Source organism: Trachinotus anak, unplaced genomic scaffold (assembly GCF_046630095.1).
Source record: "Trachinotus anak isolate AG129_WGS33_773 ecotype Australia unplaced genomic scaffold, CSIRO_AGI_Tana_v1 ptg000028l, whole genome shotgun sequence".
Classification (NCBI taxonomy): domain Eukaryota; kingdom Metazoa; phylum Chordata; class Actinopteri; order Carangiformes; family Carangidae; genus Trachinotus; species Trachinotus anak.
The window spans coordinates 15,692,908-15,710,615 of NW_027273879.1; the positions used below are offsets into that span (position 1 = coordinate 15,692,908).

Here is a 17,708-nt window from a genome sequence, read left to right on the forward strand (position 1 = left end):
CACTGCTACACTGCTAACGTGGCAGCTGGGAGTGTGTGCACTTTCTAAAGTTGAAGGTAATCCTTTATTTAGACACAAGACTTACAACTGACACCACTCACATTCTACTTATGCATCTCTCACTCTCTCTCTCTCTCTCTTTGTATATCTCTCTATCTCACACACACATACACACATCATTTGTCAAACACCTAAACAGTTAAGCCAAAGTTTGATCTCTGTTAAGGCAAACGTCTTAACACTGAGTCAGTGGTCTAATATGGAAACGGCCGCCTGGCTCTGGCTCTTCACATACACTGTTTGGTTGTTCAGAGGGAAACAATGCCTTCACATCAACACCCTAAAATGATTATATCTGCCATTCTTGTGTCTGTCAGTGACAACTGATCATGTGCTATGGCTATAGAGACACTTCTCTGGACAAAAGTGTTGGCCGACAGATCGTCACCTAAGTTGCTACAGTCAGGCAAAAAAGAAAAAAAAATCATTTAACAACCAGCAATGTCCTGTCTGGGACTGTAACTAAACTGGGCTTACTGGGCTGTAACTAAATAGCGATTTTCTTCAGAAATTCACTCTCTTATTTAGAAAATGTAAATGATATCTGTTAGCCTTAAGTGAAAAAACATTCAGAAACTTTGTAAGGATACTTTCTCAACAAAGCAGCAGACTCTTGCCTGGTAGACTGAAACACACAGTGATCCTCAGTCCAAGCTGGACTGCCAAGTGTGAAATTCTCTTTCTGTTGAGCTTCAGTCTGCTGTCTCCTCTTACAGAGGCTGACCAGTCAATCCATGCTCCTGCTTTCCACTTGAACTTTGACCCAGGGGGATTATATGATAACATCATAGAGTGTAGGAATGTATCTGTGAATGTTTCTACATTCATTTGTACCTTATTGTGTCTTTTCCACAATTTTTACTCTGTCTTTGATTCATTCTAGTTTTTTCTGTCGTATAAGAGGAGGGAAGCATCCATTTTGAATCAAACTGCTGTTTATTCTTGGCACAATACATGTAAAAGTGTGTATTAATAGCAGAGAGGATTTCTTTTCATTGATCCTTGGAGCAGATCTTAAGATGGTCGAAAAGTTTGTTCTGGAGAATATTAAGATGTGTTACACTGGTTGTTAATATGAAATCTAATCTTAAATTGTTGATTGAAATCATGAAGAAGGCCACGATAAGAGTATCGGTCATACTATGTCATGATTGTGGTTAGGGTGTGCCACACAGGCAGGCTATTTATACAACATGCCAGTGCTCATTTCTGTTCCATGCTGTGGGATCATGCGGTGACCTTCACAGGAGACGGTGGAGCTGCTGACTGTGCTGCATGGCCATAAGGGGGGGAGCAATGAGTGAGGGTTAAGGTAGAGGGGAAGGAAGCGGTATATTGAGTTTTTTTTTTTTTTTTTTTTTTTTTTTAACCCTTATGAAGAATCTAGTTGGCATTCAGGTGCATCATGATAAATATATGTGGATATCTGTCAATCTGCATGTGAGAAGATCAGAGCAGTAAAATCTAAGTCTAATCTTCTTTTTTTTTTCAGGAGTTTTAAAATTCTGCTTCAACTTATCAGCCATTGGCTTTTCTTCCTCTTATCAACTCTTGGATTTAAAATTTAAAAAAAAATACAGTTTTTGCTTTATCTACAAAGCACAGGCTCACGTAAAGTACACGTTTCAGCACAAACCCATAAACTGTAATAGACACCAACCTGTTTCTTGTGGATCAGAGAGCTCCTCTGGATCCACGCCATACAGGGACAGCCCTCCACCAGTGATGTCATCGTTCACTCTCCCAGAGGACACTGCGGTTGTGGGCTGAATGCAGTATGCGTGTGTGCGTGTGTCTACAGAGAGGGCCGTACAGTGCAGTATGTATGTATGCTAGTGAGAGTGTGTGAGAGTGAGAGGAAGCACACAGCTGCATACATAATGCAGACAAATATGAGAGAGGTTTGTGTTGAGGCATCCTAAAAGAGGTCAGCTTATGAAATATTTAAAACAATCATGGATATTTTTGTCCCTCATCCAAATTCTGACTAGTCTTTGCTCCGTGATGCAATGTGTAGGTATACAGGTTTGTACTAGAATTTGTGCACAAAATAAATGAACAATACTAATAATAATGAATAATAAAGTCAACCAAGTTATTTGTTTTATTCACAGATGATCTCCTGTGGAGAAATTTGAGCAATTCAGTCGAAACCTGTATCAGGCAACAAACAAATCTCATCGTGACTTTCATTTCATCGTGACTCATTGTATCAGGATAAGACAAAGGTAAATGGCAAAGTGTGTGGTAGGACTGAAAAAAGTATTCTATGTGTGATATGTGCTTTCTGTTGACCCACACTCTGCCCCTAGTACAAAGACACGCATTACTCTACCTTTATTTTACTGGCTCTGGAAAATTTAAAACACAGTACCAGGGACAACACTGACCCCTGGCTGTACTTTAAGAACACCATGATTAAGTGAAACCTGGTTAAAGCCATGAATGGCTAGATATTAGAATAACAAACAGATTATTATCACCGAGCACAACAACAATAAAACAATGTTAAAAAAAAATCTTTATGTAAATAATTATGTAAACAACAGAAGGAAAATAGGTTCATCAAAGATTTCAACTGAAACTGAAATCACTGTTTTATCCTTTCTCAGAACGACACCCTGAGTACTGACAGTTCACTGGAGGGAAAAAAAAAAAAAATTAAAGGTACAAAATGCAACTTCATGTCGCAGGTAGTGTGGTAATCCAGCTTCTATAGATCAGCCAGTGGCAACATTTAATTTAACAATCTCTTAAAAATCTGGTGTGCATGACACAAAGTTAATCTCATTGCAATTTTAACGCATTAAGTACAGTCAGCATACAATATTTCTGTCTGTTTCCCAAAGCTTAATTTGATTTTTTTTATGTCTGACTCTACTTTCCAGGCTCATTTTACTTTCTTACTTATTTTATTTTGCTAATGGTATTAAATCATGCCTGAGATAGGAGATCCATCATAGTGAACATCATGACACAACTTGATTACCCATCAAAAGCATTTCACTACAAGATGACTGTAGTTGTAATGAAATGTATAGGATCTAAAATGTTTGGAAATGGACGACAGTACGACCAGTGTGGTCCTTTAAGGGTGTGTTTGCTGCCATCGGTTTTACAGCGACAACAACATTCATCCATTCGTCAGCTTAAAGTCAGGCTCAGTTTTAAATGTAAAAGTTTGAGCTGGAAACAATCCATGAAGTAAACTTTACCCTGTGCATCCTCACAAGAGTGTGAGCTAGGCTCCAAAATAAAAGCTTTTTATGTTGGTCCAGTGCACTCTCTGCAGTGCTTTAGTCCCTGCGTACCTCCTGTCTAAGGGCTCTGTGACTCCTGCTCCTCTGCAATGGTGCGGTAGTGCTGTGGCTGATTCTGGGCCAGGGGAGAGTCTGTTTGTGCAAACAGGACCGGTCGGCTCTTCAGGGGTCGTTTCAGCAGGAACCTTCGAGATGTCACCAGGTCACCGTAGCCCTGTGAGTGGGAGAAGGCGTAGCCTGACCGACGGGTGCTGATACGCCTGGTCCGTATGTAAGGAGGTGCAGCAGCTGGCAATGCCTCCTTTCGCACCTTATACCTCACCTGGAATGGAGAGACAGGGACAAGACTTTCATGTGGACTTCTTGGGTACATTTGTTAATTCAGGACTATTAATTCACATGCTTCCTTAGGACCCACCTATCCCAATACTTTGATATTTTCATAATGATAGATTCTAGCATTTCATGCTACAAACTCCTGGATTCTGTACTACTTTAACATGTAAATCAGAAATGCAAATTTGCCAGAAAGCCAGCTAACGTTACAGTGAATGCACAGCTCAGGTTGATGTTTGTTTGCAAGAATTAATGTTCATGATTATTCATGACACAAGTTACTGTAACAACCCCAGAGATGACACCGACAGAGTCAGAAATTTCTAATATGTAGGCATCTGAGATAAATCCAGGTTTTCTAGCTGCTAATGGCTGAACATTTTAGTGGCCTGGTGCTCACCTCACCATGCTGCAAACTGGATAAAGAGTGACAGAGGACGAGCAGCAAACATGGAGAAAATTTTTTTCCATTGCTTTGAATTTAATTTTTAATAAAATTTTACGAACTAATCAGTTCAAACTGTCTGTTAACTTTAATATAAGTGTCTAAATTGTTATCTTACATCACAAATTAATACATTTTGTATATTAAAACAAAGTAAGAAAACAACAATAAAAATTTTGCTTTCTATAAAGCAGAGGATAAATTAGTCCTCAGAGTTAGGAGGTTCTGTCCAAAATCCCCCCTATCTTGAAACCTCAGTTAAAATGTGACAGAAAATTACATAATATATTTAGAGTACATTATGGGTGCCAGTTGTAATAATCAATAAAAGAAAATTGCTGTTTGTTAAATAGCATGTGGAAACCACTCACATCGCAGACAGAGACTCCAAGGCCATGATATTTAAAACATATTATGTTTAAGCAAATATGACTAACACCTGTGGGATCCAGTTGTCTTCCTTTATTGTTGTTGCTGCTTTAATCATATCCCTGTAATTAGTTCAACATATCACTAGGAAAAATTGTAACCACCTGGATCATGTGGAAAATGATGTATTGCATAAAAGACATGATGGCTTTATAGTCTGTCATGTGTTACCTCACCTTGTCATTGATGGTGGGCCGAAGCTGGATGAGGAGGAAGCGGAAAGCCACTACAGGCAGAATACAGAGGAGGGAGGCCAGGAATACAGTCAACCACACATTAGGCTGGTTCAGAGAGTTTCTTGCAGTGCCTGGACTCCCAAAAACATCAGACCAGCAGTCAGAATCTGATCGTGGAAACAAGCTCTCTGCCTATATACAGGACATGTAAATGAGCTGCATCTACTCACCAATGAAGGGGAAGGAGGAGGTGAAGATGAGGAACATGCCGTTGCTGTACATGGTGAATGAGATGGCAAAGTAGGCAGCCAGGCTGCCCCACACAAAAAACTGGTTCACTGCTGTCCAGTAATGGGTGTCCAGACACAGCTGAAAAATTATATTGTGATTAAAATGTGCATTGATAGGGTGGGTTATATCTATAACAGCTCATGTAATTTCATTTCATTTGCATATTGTGTAATTTGATAAAGACATTCATGAATAAAATAACCAAACTGAAATGTCTTTGGCTAATCAATAGAGTTAAATATCTTAGAAAAATCAAAGTACCTTATCACAGTGAAACAAACATCCTGCAGCCTCAACATACTGTGATGATGGAGCTGTATTCCTCACCTGTATGGTCACCACAAAAAGCAGACAAGTCTGCGCCAGTAAGGCGAAGGACTGATAGTCGGCAATGTCTTTGCCATCATCTCGGACTGTGTCGTTGATGGCGGCCCATGGGATGAAGAAGAGGATGAGGGAGCTGTAGCAGCTGTGCATCATACAGCGCACAAAGATTTTTTTACTGAAGTAGAGGTTCAGCTGGCCTGGAGAGTAGAGCTGAGGATACTGGAAGCTCCAACGGTCATTCACATCCTGCAGAAACAGAGGATTAGAGAGAGGATACAGACGTCAAGGTGTGAACTAAGTATAAATCATATGATATTACATTTAAAAAATACTGGATATGGAATTGAGTTTCTGAGTAGTCTCAGAATAATGACTAATTATCCCCTTAGTGCGTACCTGGTCAAAGAGGCTCATGCCGAGGACGGGAAGAGCTGTATAAACCAGGTTGTACACTGTGATGAACCACTCGTCGTACACAGTCTAAGAACGACGACAACAAACACCACATTGAACATGTAAATGCTTAAATACCATTTTGTGCATTCTGTATATAGGCTTCTCCTAGAACACTTGGTGAAGAAGTAACTGCTGAGAAACAATTTGTATTTTGCTTTTAAATTTTGTCACTACACAAAACCATACAGGACTCAATTTAATTTGCACATATAAGGCATATTTCTGAGCTCTTGATAACATTACAGCATTTCTATGCTGCAGTAAAGACATTTGTGAAGACAACGATATTTAGTTTTTGTAGAAACAACACCTCTCAATACTGTGCCCAACTCAATGGCAATTATTTTATGGTTGTAATTTGTGGTCTGTTGTGCTCCATTGTATTATATTGCATGATTTTCATGTGCAGCCCCTGAAAAAAGCGTCACATGTATGCTGCTGTACTCCGTGTATATTCATATATATTCTATCTGGATCTTAATTAACTTTTTATTTACATCACTCTCGTGTATGTTTTGACACCACAACTGCCATTGTAGGCATATAGTCAACAAGTAAATCACAGTGCATTTAACCCATTAAATTATGTGAAATAGTGTAATTCCAATACATGTCCCTCACCTGAGCGGAGAAGCCACAGAAGAAGGCATACCAGAAATGCACAAAGGTGAAGGTGAAGTTCTTGTAAAAGAAATATCGTAGGAACTTGCACATGCGCAGGTAGGACCAGCGACCATGCACCAAGAGGAGGCGCTGAAGGTAACGGAACTGGGCGAAAGAGAAGTCGCTGGAGAGGACTGCCTGCATGCCCTCCTGCCCACTGATACCCACTCCAATGTGAGCAGCTGAAGGACAGACAGGAAAGAAAACATAAGAATTCACACAATGAGCAATAGTAACTATTTTCCAGTTGTTTGGTTTTGTAGCAGACACAGCTTTGAGCTTACCCTTGATCATGCTGACGTCATTGGCCCCATCACCAATGGCCAGAGTGACAGCCTGTTTGTATTTCTTCACCAACTGAACCACCTGGGCCTTCTGCAGAGGGGTGACCCTGCAACAAATCACCGTCTGACACATACACGCTGTCCTCAGCAGCTCCAGCTGCAGGTTCTTCTCCAGTGCAAAGGCCTGAGGAAAAATAAAAAAAAGGGGGGATTACTGGTCTCAAAGTCCCAAATTTCTGTCCACACTGTCAATAATAAAATTCTGGTTAGGAAATCCTTTATTTCATTCATTTCTTTTGGGGTGGCCTAGAAGGAGCTACATTTAAATAAAAACACTAGAATCAACCAGTAAAATACCGATGTGTGTGTTTTAACTGCACAATGATGTTGCAGATAGAGTTATTCACTTTTTGGGCCCAACGATGTAAATTTATTTTTAAAAAGTGGGACATTCAGCAGAACTTGAGGGCAAACAGAGACAAAAACAGGGAACAGTCACTGGAAATAGTAACATGTCTGAGAAAAAAACGTCTTACCAGACTGTGTCCATTTATAACTAGGCCATAATCACCATCCACCTTCTCATCCTGCACAGTCTCTGTCTTCTGACACCAAAACAGGCCTGCACGAGCCCTGATCACAGAAGGCTCCTCTGCTGCGTTAGGACACATCTTCCGTCTTGCATTCCTGAAAAAAGGAGGACATGGAGATGGTTGGGTGATGGCTGATTTTTATTTTATTTTTTTCTTTTTGTGTGTGTGTGGGTGTGTGTGTGTGTGTGTGTGTGTGTGTGTGTGTGTGTGTGTGTTTGGGATAGAAACAAATGATTAAACATGAACTTACACTTGCCAACAAAAATCACATGATAGAGTGCTTGTATTTAATGGGGTTACACCTTGACATCAAGCATACTTTAAAAATATGAACACCAAAGAATAATTCTAAACACTGTCGTGCAAATATGTTTTTCTGTAGTAGGCGACCGAGCCCCCCAAGGGTTATGTGAGAATGAATAGAATTTTAATTACATTTTTATTTACAATGCAAATAGGAGGGCTAGCTGGTTCTACCCTGCTAGCCCTATGGTTTGCAAGCAATGGTTCCTTATTTCCTTATCATACATGATAATACATGTTTTATCAGCTGGCGAGGATGCTCACTTTTGTTTTGTAAATGCAGCTGTATCCTTCCTCTTTAGCATTGCATCTGCACATATGTTGTGCAACAAATCAGTAGAGGTCAGGTCAAGTCAGGCAGAGACAAAGCTTTTAGACTGCCTGCAGGATTTTAGCAGTGGCATTAGCTTACACTCGCTAGCTGCAGCTGATAAAATCCGCCAACAGTAGTTGTTACTTTAGCCGACATAATCCAAGGTCATTGGATAGAAAAGAAAAGGCTGCATTTGTTTAATTCTTATGTGAAATCAAGGACCTATTATTATTTTTTAAAGCAAAGTTAACAGCAAAGTTTAGATGGTAAGTCAACCACCATTACTTTGTAAACTGTGCCATGCTAATAGAGAGCTAACAAGTGCATGATCAATTGTCACTGTCATTTAGAACTGCCAACTTTCATGGCACAATATCTATAGAAAAAAATGCATTGAATATGTGTCAGATTGTGGTGGGTATATTGTTTTTTTTTTTTTTAAATCTCAGTTATTTCAAGTATATTGATTTTGTAAAATGATCTATTAAAATCTTTTCAGATTTTCAACAGGCTCAGTAGACGCTGCAGGTGTCATTTGTGTGTCTGACTTACTGTAGCTCCTCTTTGACTCCTTCGGCCGTATTAGCTGCCACAATGAAAATCTCTTTCATCTCCTCTCTCAGCATGTTGCAGGAATAGCCAATATTCTCCGCCGTCTCTATTTCAGAACATCAATATTTACAATCACAGCAGTGCAATTGATCTGTCGAACATGCCTACCACTCACGAACTGGCTCGGAGTTCATTTACGTGTGAAGCAAAGAGTTTAGATGTGTCATACACAAAGATTAACAAAGAGAGTACAAGACTATATTTCATGCGCTATATTATTGTATGACTTCACCCATGTATTTTCACACTAACCTTGTTTATCTCCAGTCAACACCCAGATTTTGATGTCAGCTTTAGCCAGTTGCTCTATGGTCTGTGGCACCCCGTCCTGCAGCTTGTCCTCCACCGCTGTCGCCCCCAGCAGCTAAGAACCACAGAGTGAAGGGTGTTAATGTAAAGGGGACTTTTTAGTATCATTCTGTCATAAATATTTAAATACTGTTTGTTTGAAGAAATAAATCTGAAGCCGTCCTGACACAGTGGTGATAACGTTCGACCTCTGCATTGTAGATCTTGCTGTCAGTCTGAGACTTTGTCCATTCATTTCTTGGTGTCTCATCATTATCCATTTAATTGTTATGGTACAAGATAAAGAGTGTAATATTTTTTTTCTACAAACAAGCAGGCAAGCAAGAAGTGAAGCAGCCAAATTATCTAGTTATACGTCCAAGGATTCAGCAGGCGGACCAACCAGCAGGTCTTTCTCTATCTCCTCATAAAGTTCATCGAGTCTCTCCTCTCGTCCCTCCATGGCGGTGCTGGCCTCGTGGTGGCGTATTTTCCAGTAATCCATGTAGCCCTCATCCAAGTCCTTGTAAGCCAGAACCAGCGTGCGGAGGCCATCCCCTGCGTATTCCTGGACAGTTTACAGCAGTTACAAACACAAGTCCTGAAATCTTTTGTATGTACATTAGAAGTTGTTCACGCATAGTTTGAAGCACATTCATTTATTCAACCCCTGCACTCACATTGAGGTGTTCGGTGGTAACTCCCATCAGTTTGTTACAGCTCGGGTGGAGTCTTTCATAGATGATGGTGTCTGCTCCTTTGCAATAAAGAGTCAACTTGCCATCAGGGCTACGCACTGGAAATCATGGTGAAAGCCAGTTAGCCTTAGGGACCGAGTCATGAGGTCTCACATAAAAACTTGCCGAGGTGTTGCTATGATCCTTATCGTGACAACACAATAAGTTACTTTGAAAGTATAATGTCACTTACTGAAGGTTTATATTGATTTTGATTTTGTGGATCAAACCACAAACAACTGTCTCTCACCTATGACTGACATCCTCTTGCGCACGTTATTGAAGTCAAGAACAGCCAGAAGTTCATAGACGACCTTTCTGCCCATCTCCATGACCGTGATGGTCTCCGGTGTGCGTGAGCGGAACACAAACCCAAAGTTTCTTGCTGCCGTCACCAGAGCGCCTTCATCGGGAGACTGAGCCTGGTAGTAGAGCTCACCTGCCCGGAGAAAAACGTGACGGGAGACGGGGTGAATGGAAGAGAGGAAAGAGGGACAGAAAAGTTGTCTGCCACTGTGACACAGACATTTCTGCTTAATGGTTAATATGAAGAGGAAGAAAGAAGATATTTCATCATCTGAGACAGGACATGAGTACTGAAATACACCTGTTGAAAGCCTTTGCAGCCACTTGCCATGTAGTAATAAAGATGTCCATTAGAGGATGCTCACCCTCTTCCTTTTCCTCAGGCATGACAGTGTGGCAAAGAGCCAGCAAGCGGAAGAAGGTGTGAGCCTCTGGGTTTCCCTCCCTCACCGTCTCCACCAGACTGTGGTCGTGAAAGATGAACTTTGGATCAGCCAGCTCGTTCCAGTGGAATTTCACCCTCTCTGTCTTCTGCAAAGAAAAAAGGAAGCAGACACGAGAAACAAAAGAGTTGGAGTAACACATACTTTACACATAATTCACAAAAGTATACAGTCATGTATCGGGATTCTCCTCTCACCTCTGTTATTTCCACGCTTCGTCCAGAAAAGTCTAACAGCTCCCCTGAATAACACAGAAATAGGCTCTGAAATCAATCACTCAGCTTTTGCTGGTTTGTCGAGTCATCTCTGTAGTTTTTATATCAGCAGAACTGCTCACCGTAAGTTTTCCCATTGATGGAGCACTTGTTGAAAGTCATGATGTTCTGCGTCAGGGTGCCAGTCTTGTCGCTGAAGATGTATTTGATCTGTCCGAGCTCCTCGTTGAGCGTGGTGGTCCTCGCCTGGGCGGGAGTGTCATTCTTGGGGTAATACATCTTCCTGTCCCAGTCTATGTAAAAGCTGTTCCCCAGGCGGATGATCTCCACGCTGACAACAAAGAACACAGGGGTAATATGTCACAATGTGAGACATGCAGGGACGCACAGCATTTGATTATTAACTTCCTTCCTGTGCAAGAACACACCTGACATAGAGCGAAATGGGCACCACCGTGTTGAGTACGATGACGTAGGACCAGAAGGAGAGGAAGGAGGAGAGAGGAGCATCGACCCCAGCATCACGAGGGAGGAAGGCTGTGAACTCTGAACCCTCCCTCACCTCCCAGATTGCATTTCCGATGGCCAGTACGGAGCACATAGACGCCAGGAAACCAAAGATCTGGGAGTTCAAGGACATCACACATCACCATGCTTCAATAAATATTCTTTTGATAATATCAATCAGTTGAAAAATCAATCCGCATTTCAACTTTCAGCAACTGCTATCATCAAGGTAATGGGGCATTAAGTATGTGACAATGTACATGTGAGCTTGTGTGTATTTATGTATGAGAGTGTCTGTATATTAAACTCACACACAACACCAGGACATTCATCAGGTGATCAATGCTCGTCCGTTTGAATCTTGTCTTTCCACTGTTCTGCATCAGCTTGGTGTCCGGACCTGGAAAGATATAATCTCATGTTCAGAATCACGGACTATTGCACAGACAAAGGCCAGTTTTCAGCATTTGCAGAGACTATTTTGAAAAGAAAATCTGCCAAGTTTTGTCTTAACATCACAGTACAGTAGTTGTAGCCTACTTCAGTCAGTGACAACCTAACAAACAAGTGCATATGGGCCTACAGAGTTAGCTTAAGTTACAAAACTATGGAAGAGCATTTCTGTTGGACAAAGGGGAAAAAAAGAAGAAAAAGTTGTCATGGAAAAAATAAATAAATGCTCCTAGTAAGTCAGGAGTTTGACTGAATAGACTCAGAAATATTGAGTTTTTGTCTCAGAAACAAAATTGTAACACCTGATCTCATTTTACCTCCCTTGACTTTTTACATCAAGCTTTTGGCCGTTTATGTCACTTCTTTTTTTTTGCTTAGTTGTCCTCAAAATTATGACTTACCATGACTTTTTTTTTTTTTTTTATGGATGGAAGTGAGTTCCAACTGTTCCCTGTCCCTGACTCCCCATGTGTGTTTTGGGAGCTCACCTCATTACCATGAACCTAATTTAATTCTCCTGTTATCAGACTAAACAGCTGGCTTGAGCCAAAAGTGCAAATTTGTGGCTCATTCGTCACACTATGCAAACTACAACTGCTTTACTAACAGCCGCTGTACTAAGAGTTTACCTCCGAAGATGACCAGACCGAAGCACCACCCGGTGTTCCTCAGAGTGCATCCTCTGAGCAGCACCTTGTCATTGTCCAGAGCGTAGGTCTGTCCGTCCAGAGTCAGGGTCCCTTTGAACTTGTCTAGACGGTTGTTGGGAGGCTCACATCGCACTTCACCTGAGAGACAGAGGTGAGGTGTCATACTACAAATCATGTGAAAGTCCTGGTGGTGAGTACAGGACTATAGAACGGTCTGAAACAGCACATTTCCAGCTCAGTTACAGGGTACCTGTTCCTTCTGTGAGTATTTCCACTTTAGGCTACTTAACACTTATACTCCACTATATTTCAGATAGAAGTATTGTACTGTTTACTCCACTATGGGTTTTCACTGATATCTTGTTACGTTTTAGTTTATCTTACATGTAAAACATATGATCTGTTTATTAAATACTTTAAGTACATTTTTTCCACTAATACTTTTATATAATTTTTACTTGCATGGAGTATTTTCTATATGAAAGTATTGGAACTATTTCTGAATTGGAAGATATAAATATATTTATGGAATACATATGGATGCTCATTTTCACCAATAAATGAAAAAATAAGCAAGAAAAGTTATGATAGATTAAAAAAATCATTTTAAGAAAAATGTCTAAATCTTTATGAGTTAAGAGGTCAATATTTTGGCTCATTAAGTCAAAAGTGTGACTTTTTATCTAATAATTTTGAGTTACCATTACTTTTCTTTTAAAATCATGAATAAGTTTACTTCTTTATTCTTTCATATTTTACTGACATGGGCTTCCATACGTCACCTCCAGAAGAGCAGAGACACAACAAAATATTTCTCTTTTTCTCTTTGAAATTATGTGCAGGTCATCTATGTAGATATGTCATTGTTGGAATGTTTTCTTTTCACTTCAGATGTGAAATCAAGGATCTTTTTTTGTTTTTCTATAATGGTACTTAGCAAAGAAGCCAGACTGCAATTTTAAAAATCAGGTTGCCTGTTTTTCTCTCAGCCTCTCACCATTGAAGCCAGCCAGCTCGTCGATGTTGTCCCCCAGATCTCCAGTTACAGTCAGGGCCTGTTTCACCTTCAGATTGGTTTCACTGGGGGAGTGAAGGGAGAGGACATGAGAAGGATGTGACTGAAGGGAAATCCATGAGATGGTCATGCGTACACACAAATGTGCTTCACACTCACCCATCTAATTCAGCTGTTTCTACATACACCAGATTGAGAGGCTCACTGCTGGACAACAACAGGAGGTCTGCCTAAGAGATGAAGGAAATATGATCAGTACAGACCACTGCAAAGGAAGATAAACTTCATAAAATAAACTTTACTATTTCTTGCCTTGGAATCAGTGTAGCTGGTATCACTGAAAGCATCAAATATAGAGCAGCAATATGCTATAATGTATTTTATCAATATTAATTTGCATTTACAAAAATGTGATAATAATAATAACAATAATGATAATAATAATCTTAACTATATATCTCTGTACTCACTGTAACAAACTGATTATTCTCCAGTTTGATAATGTCTCCAACCTGAACATTCATCCATTTTTCATTTCTCAGCCTGCCAGAAAAAATATAAACACAAATCAAACCATAAAATCTCAATTCACTCAAAACATGATCTTTTCCAGCTCTTAGCTGGTTAACAGCTGTATATTTGTGCTTTTATCATTTGTAATTTACAAATAAAATAAATATAATGTGAGACTCACTCTCCATCGATGAGGATGTCCACCCTGCGGTTATTCACATGATTGTCGCTTTTGTGTCTGTTCTACTCAGTTGACACAAGAGAAAACATTTTTTTTTTTAATTTACATGGATGGTTTTAGTTAACTATTTTCTGTCTTAAAATTGAGATGGATTCACCTTTACTTAATTAACAAAGCATTGTTTTTTTAATTTTGCGCCAAAAGACTGCTTTTTATTGCTTACTATGTCGTCACTGGCGTCCTTGACTGCTGTTATAGACAGCACCAGAATCAGAGGGACAGCAGTGGTAAACCAGGAGAGAGAGGACACTTGTGGGATGAGCTGTCAAGAGAATACACACACACACACACACACACACACACACACACACACACATTTGAAATGCTTTACTACCTTACATCTGTTGATTTAAATGATGGACTGTTTACACAGGAATCTGAAGGGAAGGAAACAGGTCAAAGGTATAAAACTCCTTCTCTAGACATTTTCATATATAAAATCGGTCTGCTATAATATAAGTCAGCAAAAATAACCATGATCCTTGATAAGTGCATGTGACTGGCTACACTATGTGTAGAAATTACAATCTACAACATGGATAAGATTTGAATTTTGATTCATTTTTAAGCAGACATTTGCCTTCAAATCAACAAAAACTGCGCAAGTGTCTACGTGTAAAGCCTCAGAACCACACGCTGTCCGAGCTGACTCTGAACAGAGAAAAATGTCTACCTGTAGGACGAAGAGGAAGAGGAAGTAGGCATTGGCGAGCCTCCTGAGCTGCTCAAAGAGGTTAAGTGGCAGGAAGGTGAAAATGTTGTATTTGGAGGTCTTGATGGCGTTGTTCTGAAGTGGGGGGAAGCGACAGATGACAGTTGCAGTGCTGTGTACTCTCATACAATTCAACATGAGTTATGATATTTCAGAAAGTTTCCTATTTTTCTATAGACAGCACAACAAAATATCAACAACGAGGTAAAGACGGAAATGCTACGCCGTTCTTTTCCACTCTTGTTATCTGTTGAATACACACAGAAAGTTCAGTTTCTACACTTACGGCATAGTGGTAAGACAGGTTGAAAGGTCTGTCATTAGCTCGCAAGTATCTCTCCTCCTCTGTGAAAAAATAAAAGACCAAGAGATGATCAAATAAAAGACCATCTCAGACCAGGAGATGGATGCAGCTGTGTCCCAGCATACGATAAACTCTATGTTAAAGTATCCGAGCAATTAGTCCACTGACACTGTCACAGACATGATGTAAAAAAAAAAAGAAAACAGTTAAAGACATATACAGACATTTGGTTACTTAACATTTAATGGAAAGTTTGTATGCACAGGCATCACATCTCACCTTGCTTCTTCTCTTTCCCACACAGCTGGCCAAAGTATGACACCACCGATCCCATCTTTAGCTCTGATTCTCCATCTCACACCTAGAGACAGAGCATGCTTATTTTTTTCCACAGGGTGACGTAGGGTTAGTCAGGCTAAGAACCACTTCTGTGAGATTAACTGAAAGGGGAAACTGTGGCAAAAGTGAGGGGGAAGCAATTTATGTCAAAAAGTCATGTACAAGTTTGGTTTAGTATGAAAATCTGTATAGATAGAATGTAAATGCAGAAGGTGGGGACGATCATTTGAGCTTCTTTGACTTTACTTTCACAGCAAAATGCAAACTAAAACAAACAAAAAAAACCCCACCTAAAACAACAATGTATAGATGCAGTTACGATGAACTTCCTGATAGTGCCAGGACATAGGAAGCATTGTGACTTATTTTTCTTCAAATTGTCTAATTTTCCAAAATCAGGCCCTCACTCTTAACGTGGCATTTATGTTACATGACATATTAGACATGCATGAAACTTTCTATCATTTACAAAATCCTCCAGACTTAATCTGTGCTGCAGAGCTGTAAAGACATCTCGCCACTCCCTCTGCAACCCTTTGTACCAGAGTAAAATTTATGGCAGATTATCCATCACCACAAAGATCGAGATGATATGATATGACCATGGACGTTTGACTTTATCACCCATCTACACTCACAATATAACACTTACAAATAGAGCAGAACCAGGCAAGGATTCAGAATTCTTGATTGAGAATCAAGTGTCTGGCTCATATTTGTTTGTTTTTTTCTTGGAAGAATTTGAAATGTCCAAAAATGACCAAAAATCAGTGACTCATTTGTGCACAGATGAAAAGCAAAAAGACCACCCATTTCCTTGTATTCTTTTTCAAATTAAGTCAATCACTCTGTTATTGTTGAACTATCACACTGACACAGCTATGAAACCCACCCGAGTTGTTGTGAATCACAATCATTGAGCCACTAGGCCTGGACTTTGATTAGTTCTGCGTTTTAGGTGTTTCTCACATTTCAAAGGGTTCAGAACGTGAGCTGCTTTGTGATCAAAGATCCTAAAGTCTGAAAACAGAAGAAAACGTCCACATACCTTAAACAAAAATGTGATTTCTTGTGTCCTTTAAGTCCTGCACACACATGGGGCCCAGAAAAAGAGAGGGGAAATGGTGCAAGTTTCAATCCTCCCTTGGATCCCACTGGAGATGAAGTAAATCCTGACCCTCGTCTGTGCTCTGCTTGGACGACAAGGCACCAACTTTGTCCTAGACAGAGGAAAGGGGGTTCAAATGGGGCCTCCAGCTGGATGAAAGACACCCAGGATGGACGACAGGTGAAGTGGTGTAGTGCTGAGAGAGGCGCTTACAGTGGAGGTTTCAGGTTCATACAGGAAGAGCTGGGATCCCCCTCCGCCTAACAGCTAAGGGCTTGAGCAAACAGTGCAGTGATCTTTGGACCTGGATGGTGAGACTGGGCAGGAGTGGAAGGGCAGTAAAACAACAGTACAGGTGAATGGCTCCAGCCAATCAGGACCAACATTGAGGTTGTGATCTGGGCGGTCAGGTATGTAACACACCCTGTGATGGGTGCGCATGCTCAGACTGAGGACTTTTTCCATTTTCAATGTCAGCTCCTTTAATCCAACTGACATTTTGCCTCTTTCATAGGAGCAAAACAAGCCAAGTATTTGCTGCATTCTTCATGGATAAACTTTTTTTTTTTTCAATGACTGACTGAAAGTGAGTTATGACAACATTATGACTGAATATTGTGACTTCATGACTGATGTACACATCCAGGTGCTTTCAGAAAAGGAATTTAATACCTGGGCTGGAGCACAAAGGAACACTGTGTTGTCCAGGGGACCTCAACATGAACCACTTGCTAAATTAGTTATTGTGTTTATGTGTGTGTGCAGGTGTGTGTGCTCTCTGCCTGCCAGTACTGACACACACGTGAACTCATAGTTTCTCATGTGCACAGATGGTAGAAGACACACACACATAATGTATGAAGCCCCAATAAGGATCAATACAAACTTGTAAAATGATGTTAATGTTTGTAAAACTCTGGAATAAAAAAACTCTACATGAGAAATTCAGGTTTTGTAGAGAAGACTTGAGGTTTTAGTAAAAAAAAAAAAAAATGAGAATGGGTAAAATAAATTTGTGCACAGGTTTTATCACCAGTGAGGTTGCACAGATTCTGCACAAATAGACACTGAAGTAACAAAGTTGAGTACAGATGTTCAAAAGGTATCACAGAAGCTTTTGTGACCTCACTGATGATATTTTTTGTACACACATTCTCAATTTTCTCCTAAAAATTCACAAATTTGGATTTTTCACAGGTTTACAAAGGGTGATTTACAACTACAGACTTTAGACTCATTTGTGAGCAACATTTGACAAATACTAATGAAACCATGCAATTAGAATTTAAATATGTATCAAAATGTGTGTATTCTTATCTATCAGCAGTG

At 40.1% G+C, this 17,708-nt stretch overlaps 1 protein-coding gene across 3 annotated transcripts; it reads right to left on the reverse strand.

The window, feature by feature from the left end:
• Nucleotides 1-2,134: 2,134 nt before the first annotated feature.
• Nucleotides 2,135-16,664, reverse strand: atp8b5b (ATPase phospholipid transporting 8B5b). Of its 3 annotated transcripts, XM_071465591.1 has the most exons (29): nucleotides 16,593-16,664; nucleotides 16,320-16,491; nucleotides 15,212-15,293; nucleotides 14,915-14,973; nucleotides 14,590-14,703; nucleotides 14,080-14,178; nucleotides 13,857-13,918; nucleotides 13,633-13,705; nucleotides 13,322-13,392; nucleotides 13,145-13,227; nucleotides 12,127-12,285; nucleotides 11,356-11,444; nucleotides 10,966-11,159; nucleotides 10,660-10,868; nucleotides 10,520-10,563; nucleotides 10,245-10,410; nucleotides 9,824-10,012; nucleotides 9,517-9,632; nucleotides 9,240-9,404; nucleotides 8,801-8,912; nucleotides 8,489-8,594; nucleotides 7,264-7,414; nucleotides 6,728-6,911; nucleotides 6,402-6,625; nucleotides 5,721-5,804; nucleotides 5,325-5,570; nucleotides 4,937-5,075; nucleotides 4,702-4,837; nucleotides 2,135-3,637 (listed from the first exon to the last, which is right to left on the reverse strand). In XM_071465591.1, exons 3-29 carry the CDS (start codon nucleotides 15,264-15,266, stop codon nucleotides 3,379-3,381), a joined length of 3,588 nt encoding a protein of 1,195 aa, XP_071321692.1. In that variant the 5' UTR covers nucleotides 15,267-15,293; nucleotides 16,320-16,491; nucleotides 16,593-16,664; the 3' UTR covers nucleotides 2,135-3,378. The 3 variants fall into 3 exon arrangements, with proteins under 3 accessions (XP_071321692.1, XP_071321693.1, XP_071321691.1); XM_071465592.1 differs by having other exon boundaries at nucleotides 2,135-3,642; nucleotides 4,707-4,837; nucleotides 16,320-16,626; XM_071465590.1 differs by having other exon boundaries at nucleotides 16,320-16,626.
• Between the last annotated feature and the right edge of the window lie 1,044 nt (nucleotides 16,665-17,708).

Excerpts from the sequence above, each read along its gene's own strand:
- atp8b5b (XM_071465591.1), bottom strand. The coding sequence starts at position 15,266 with ATGGGATCGGTGGTGTCATACTTTGGCCAGCTGTGTGGGAAAGAGAAG. Across the intron at positions 14,179-14,589 it reads TCTTCCTCTTCGTCCTACAG|CTCATCCCACAAGTGTCCTC; the intron begins GTAGACATTTTT and ends TTCTCTTGACAG. Across the intron at positions 5,076-5,324 it reads TTTTTGTGGTGACCATACAG|CTGTGTCTGGACACCCATTA; the intron begins GTGAGGAATACA and ends ATAATTTTTCAG.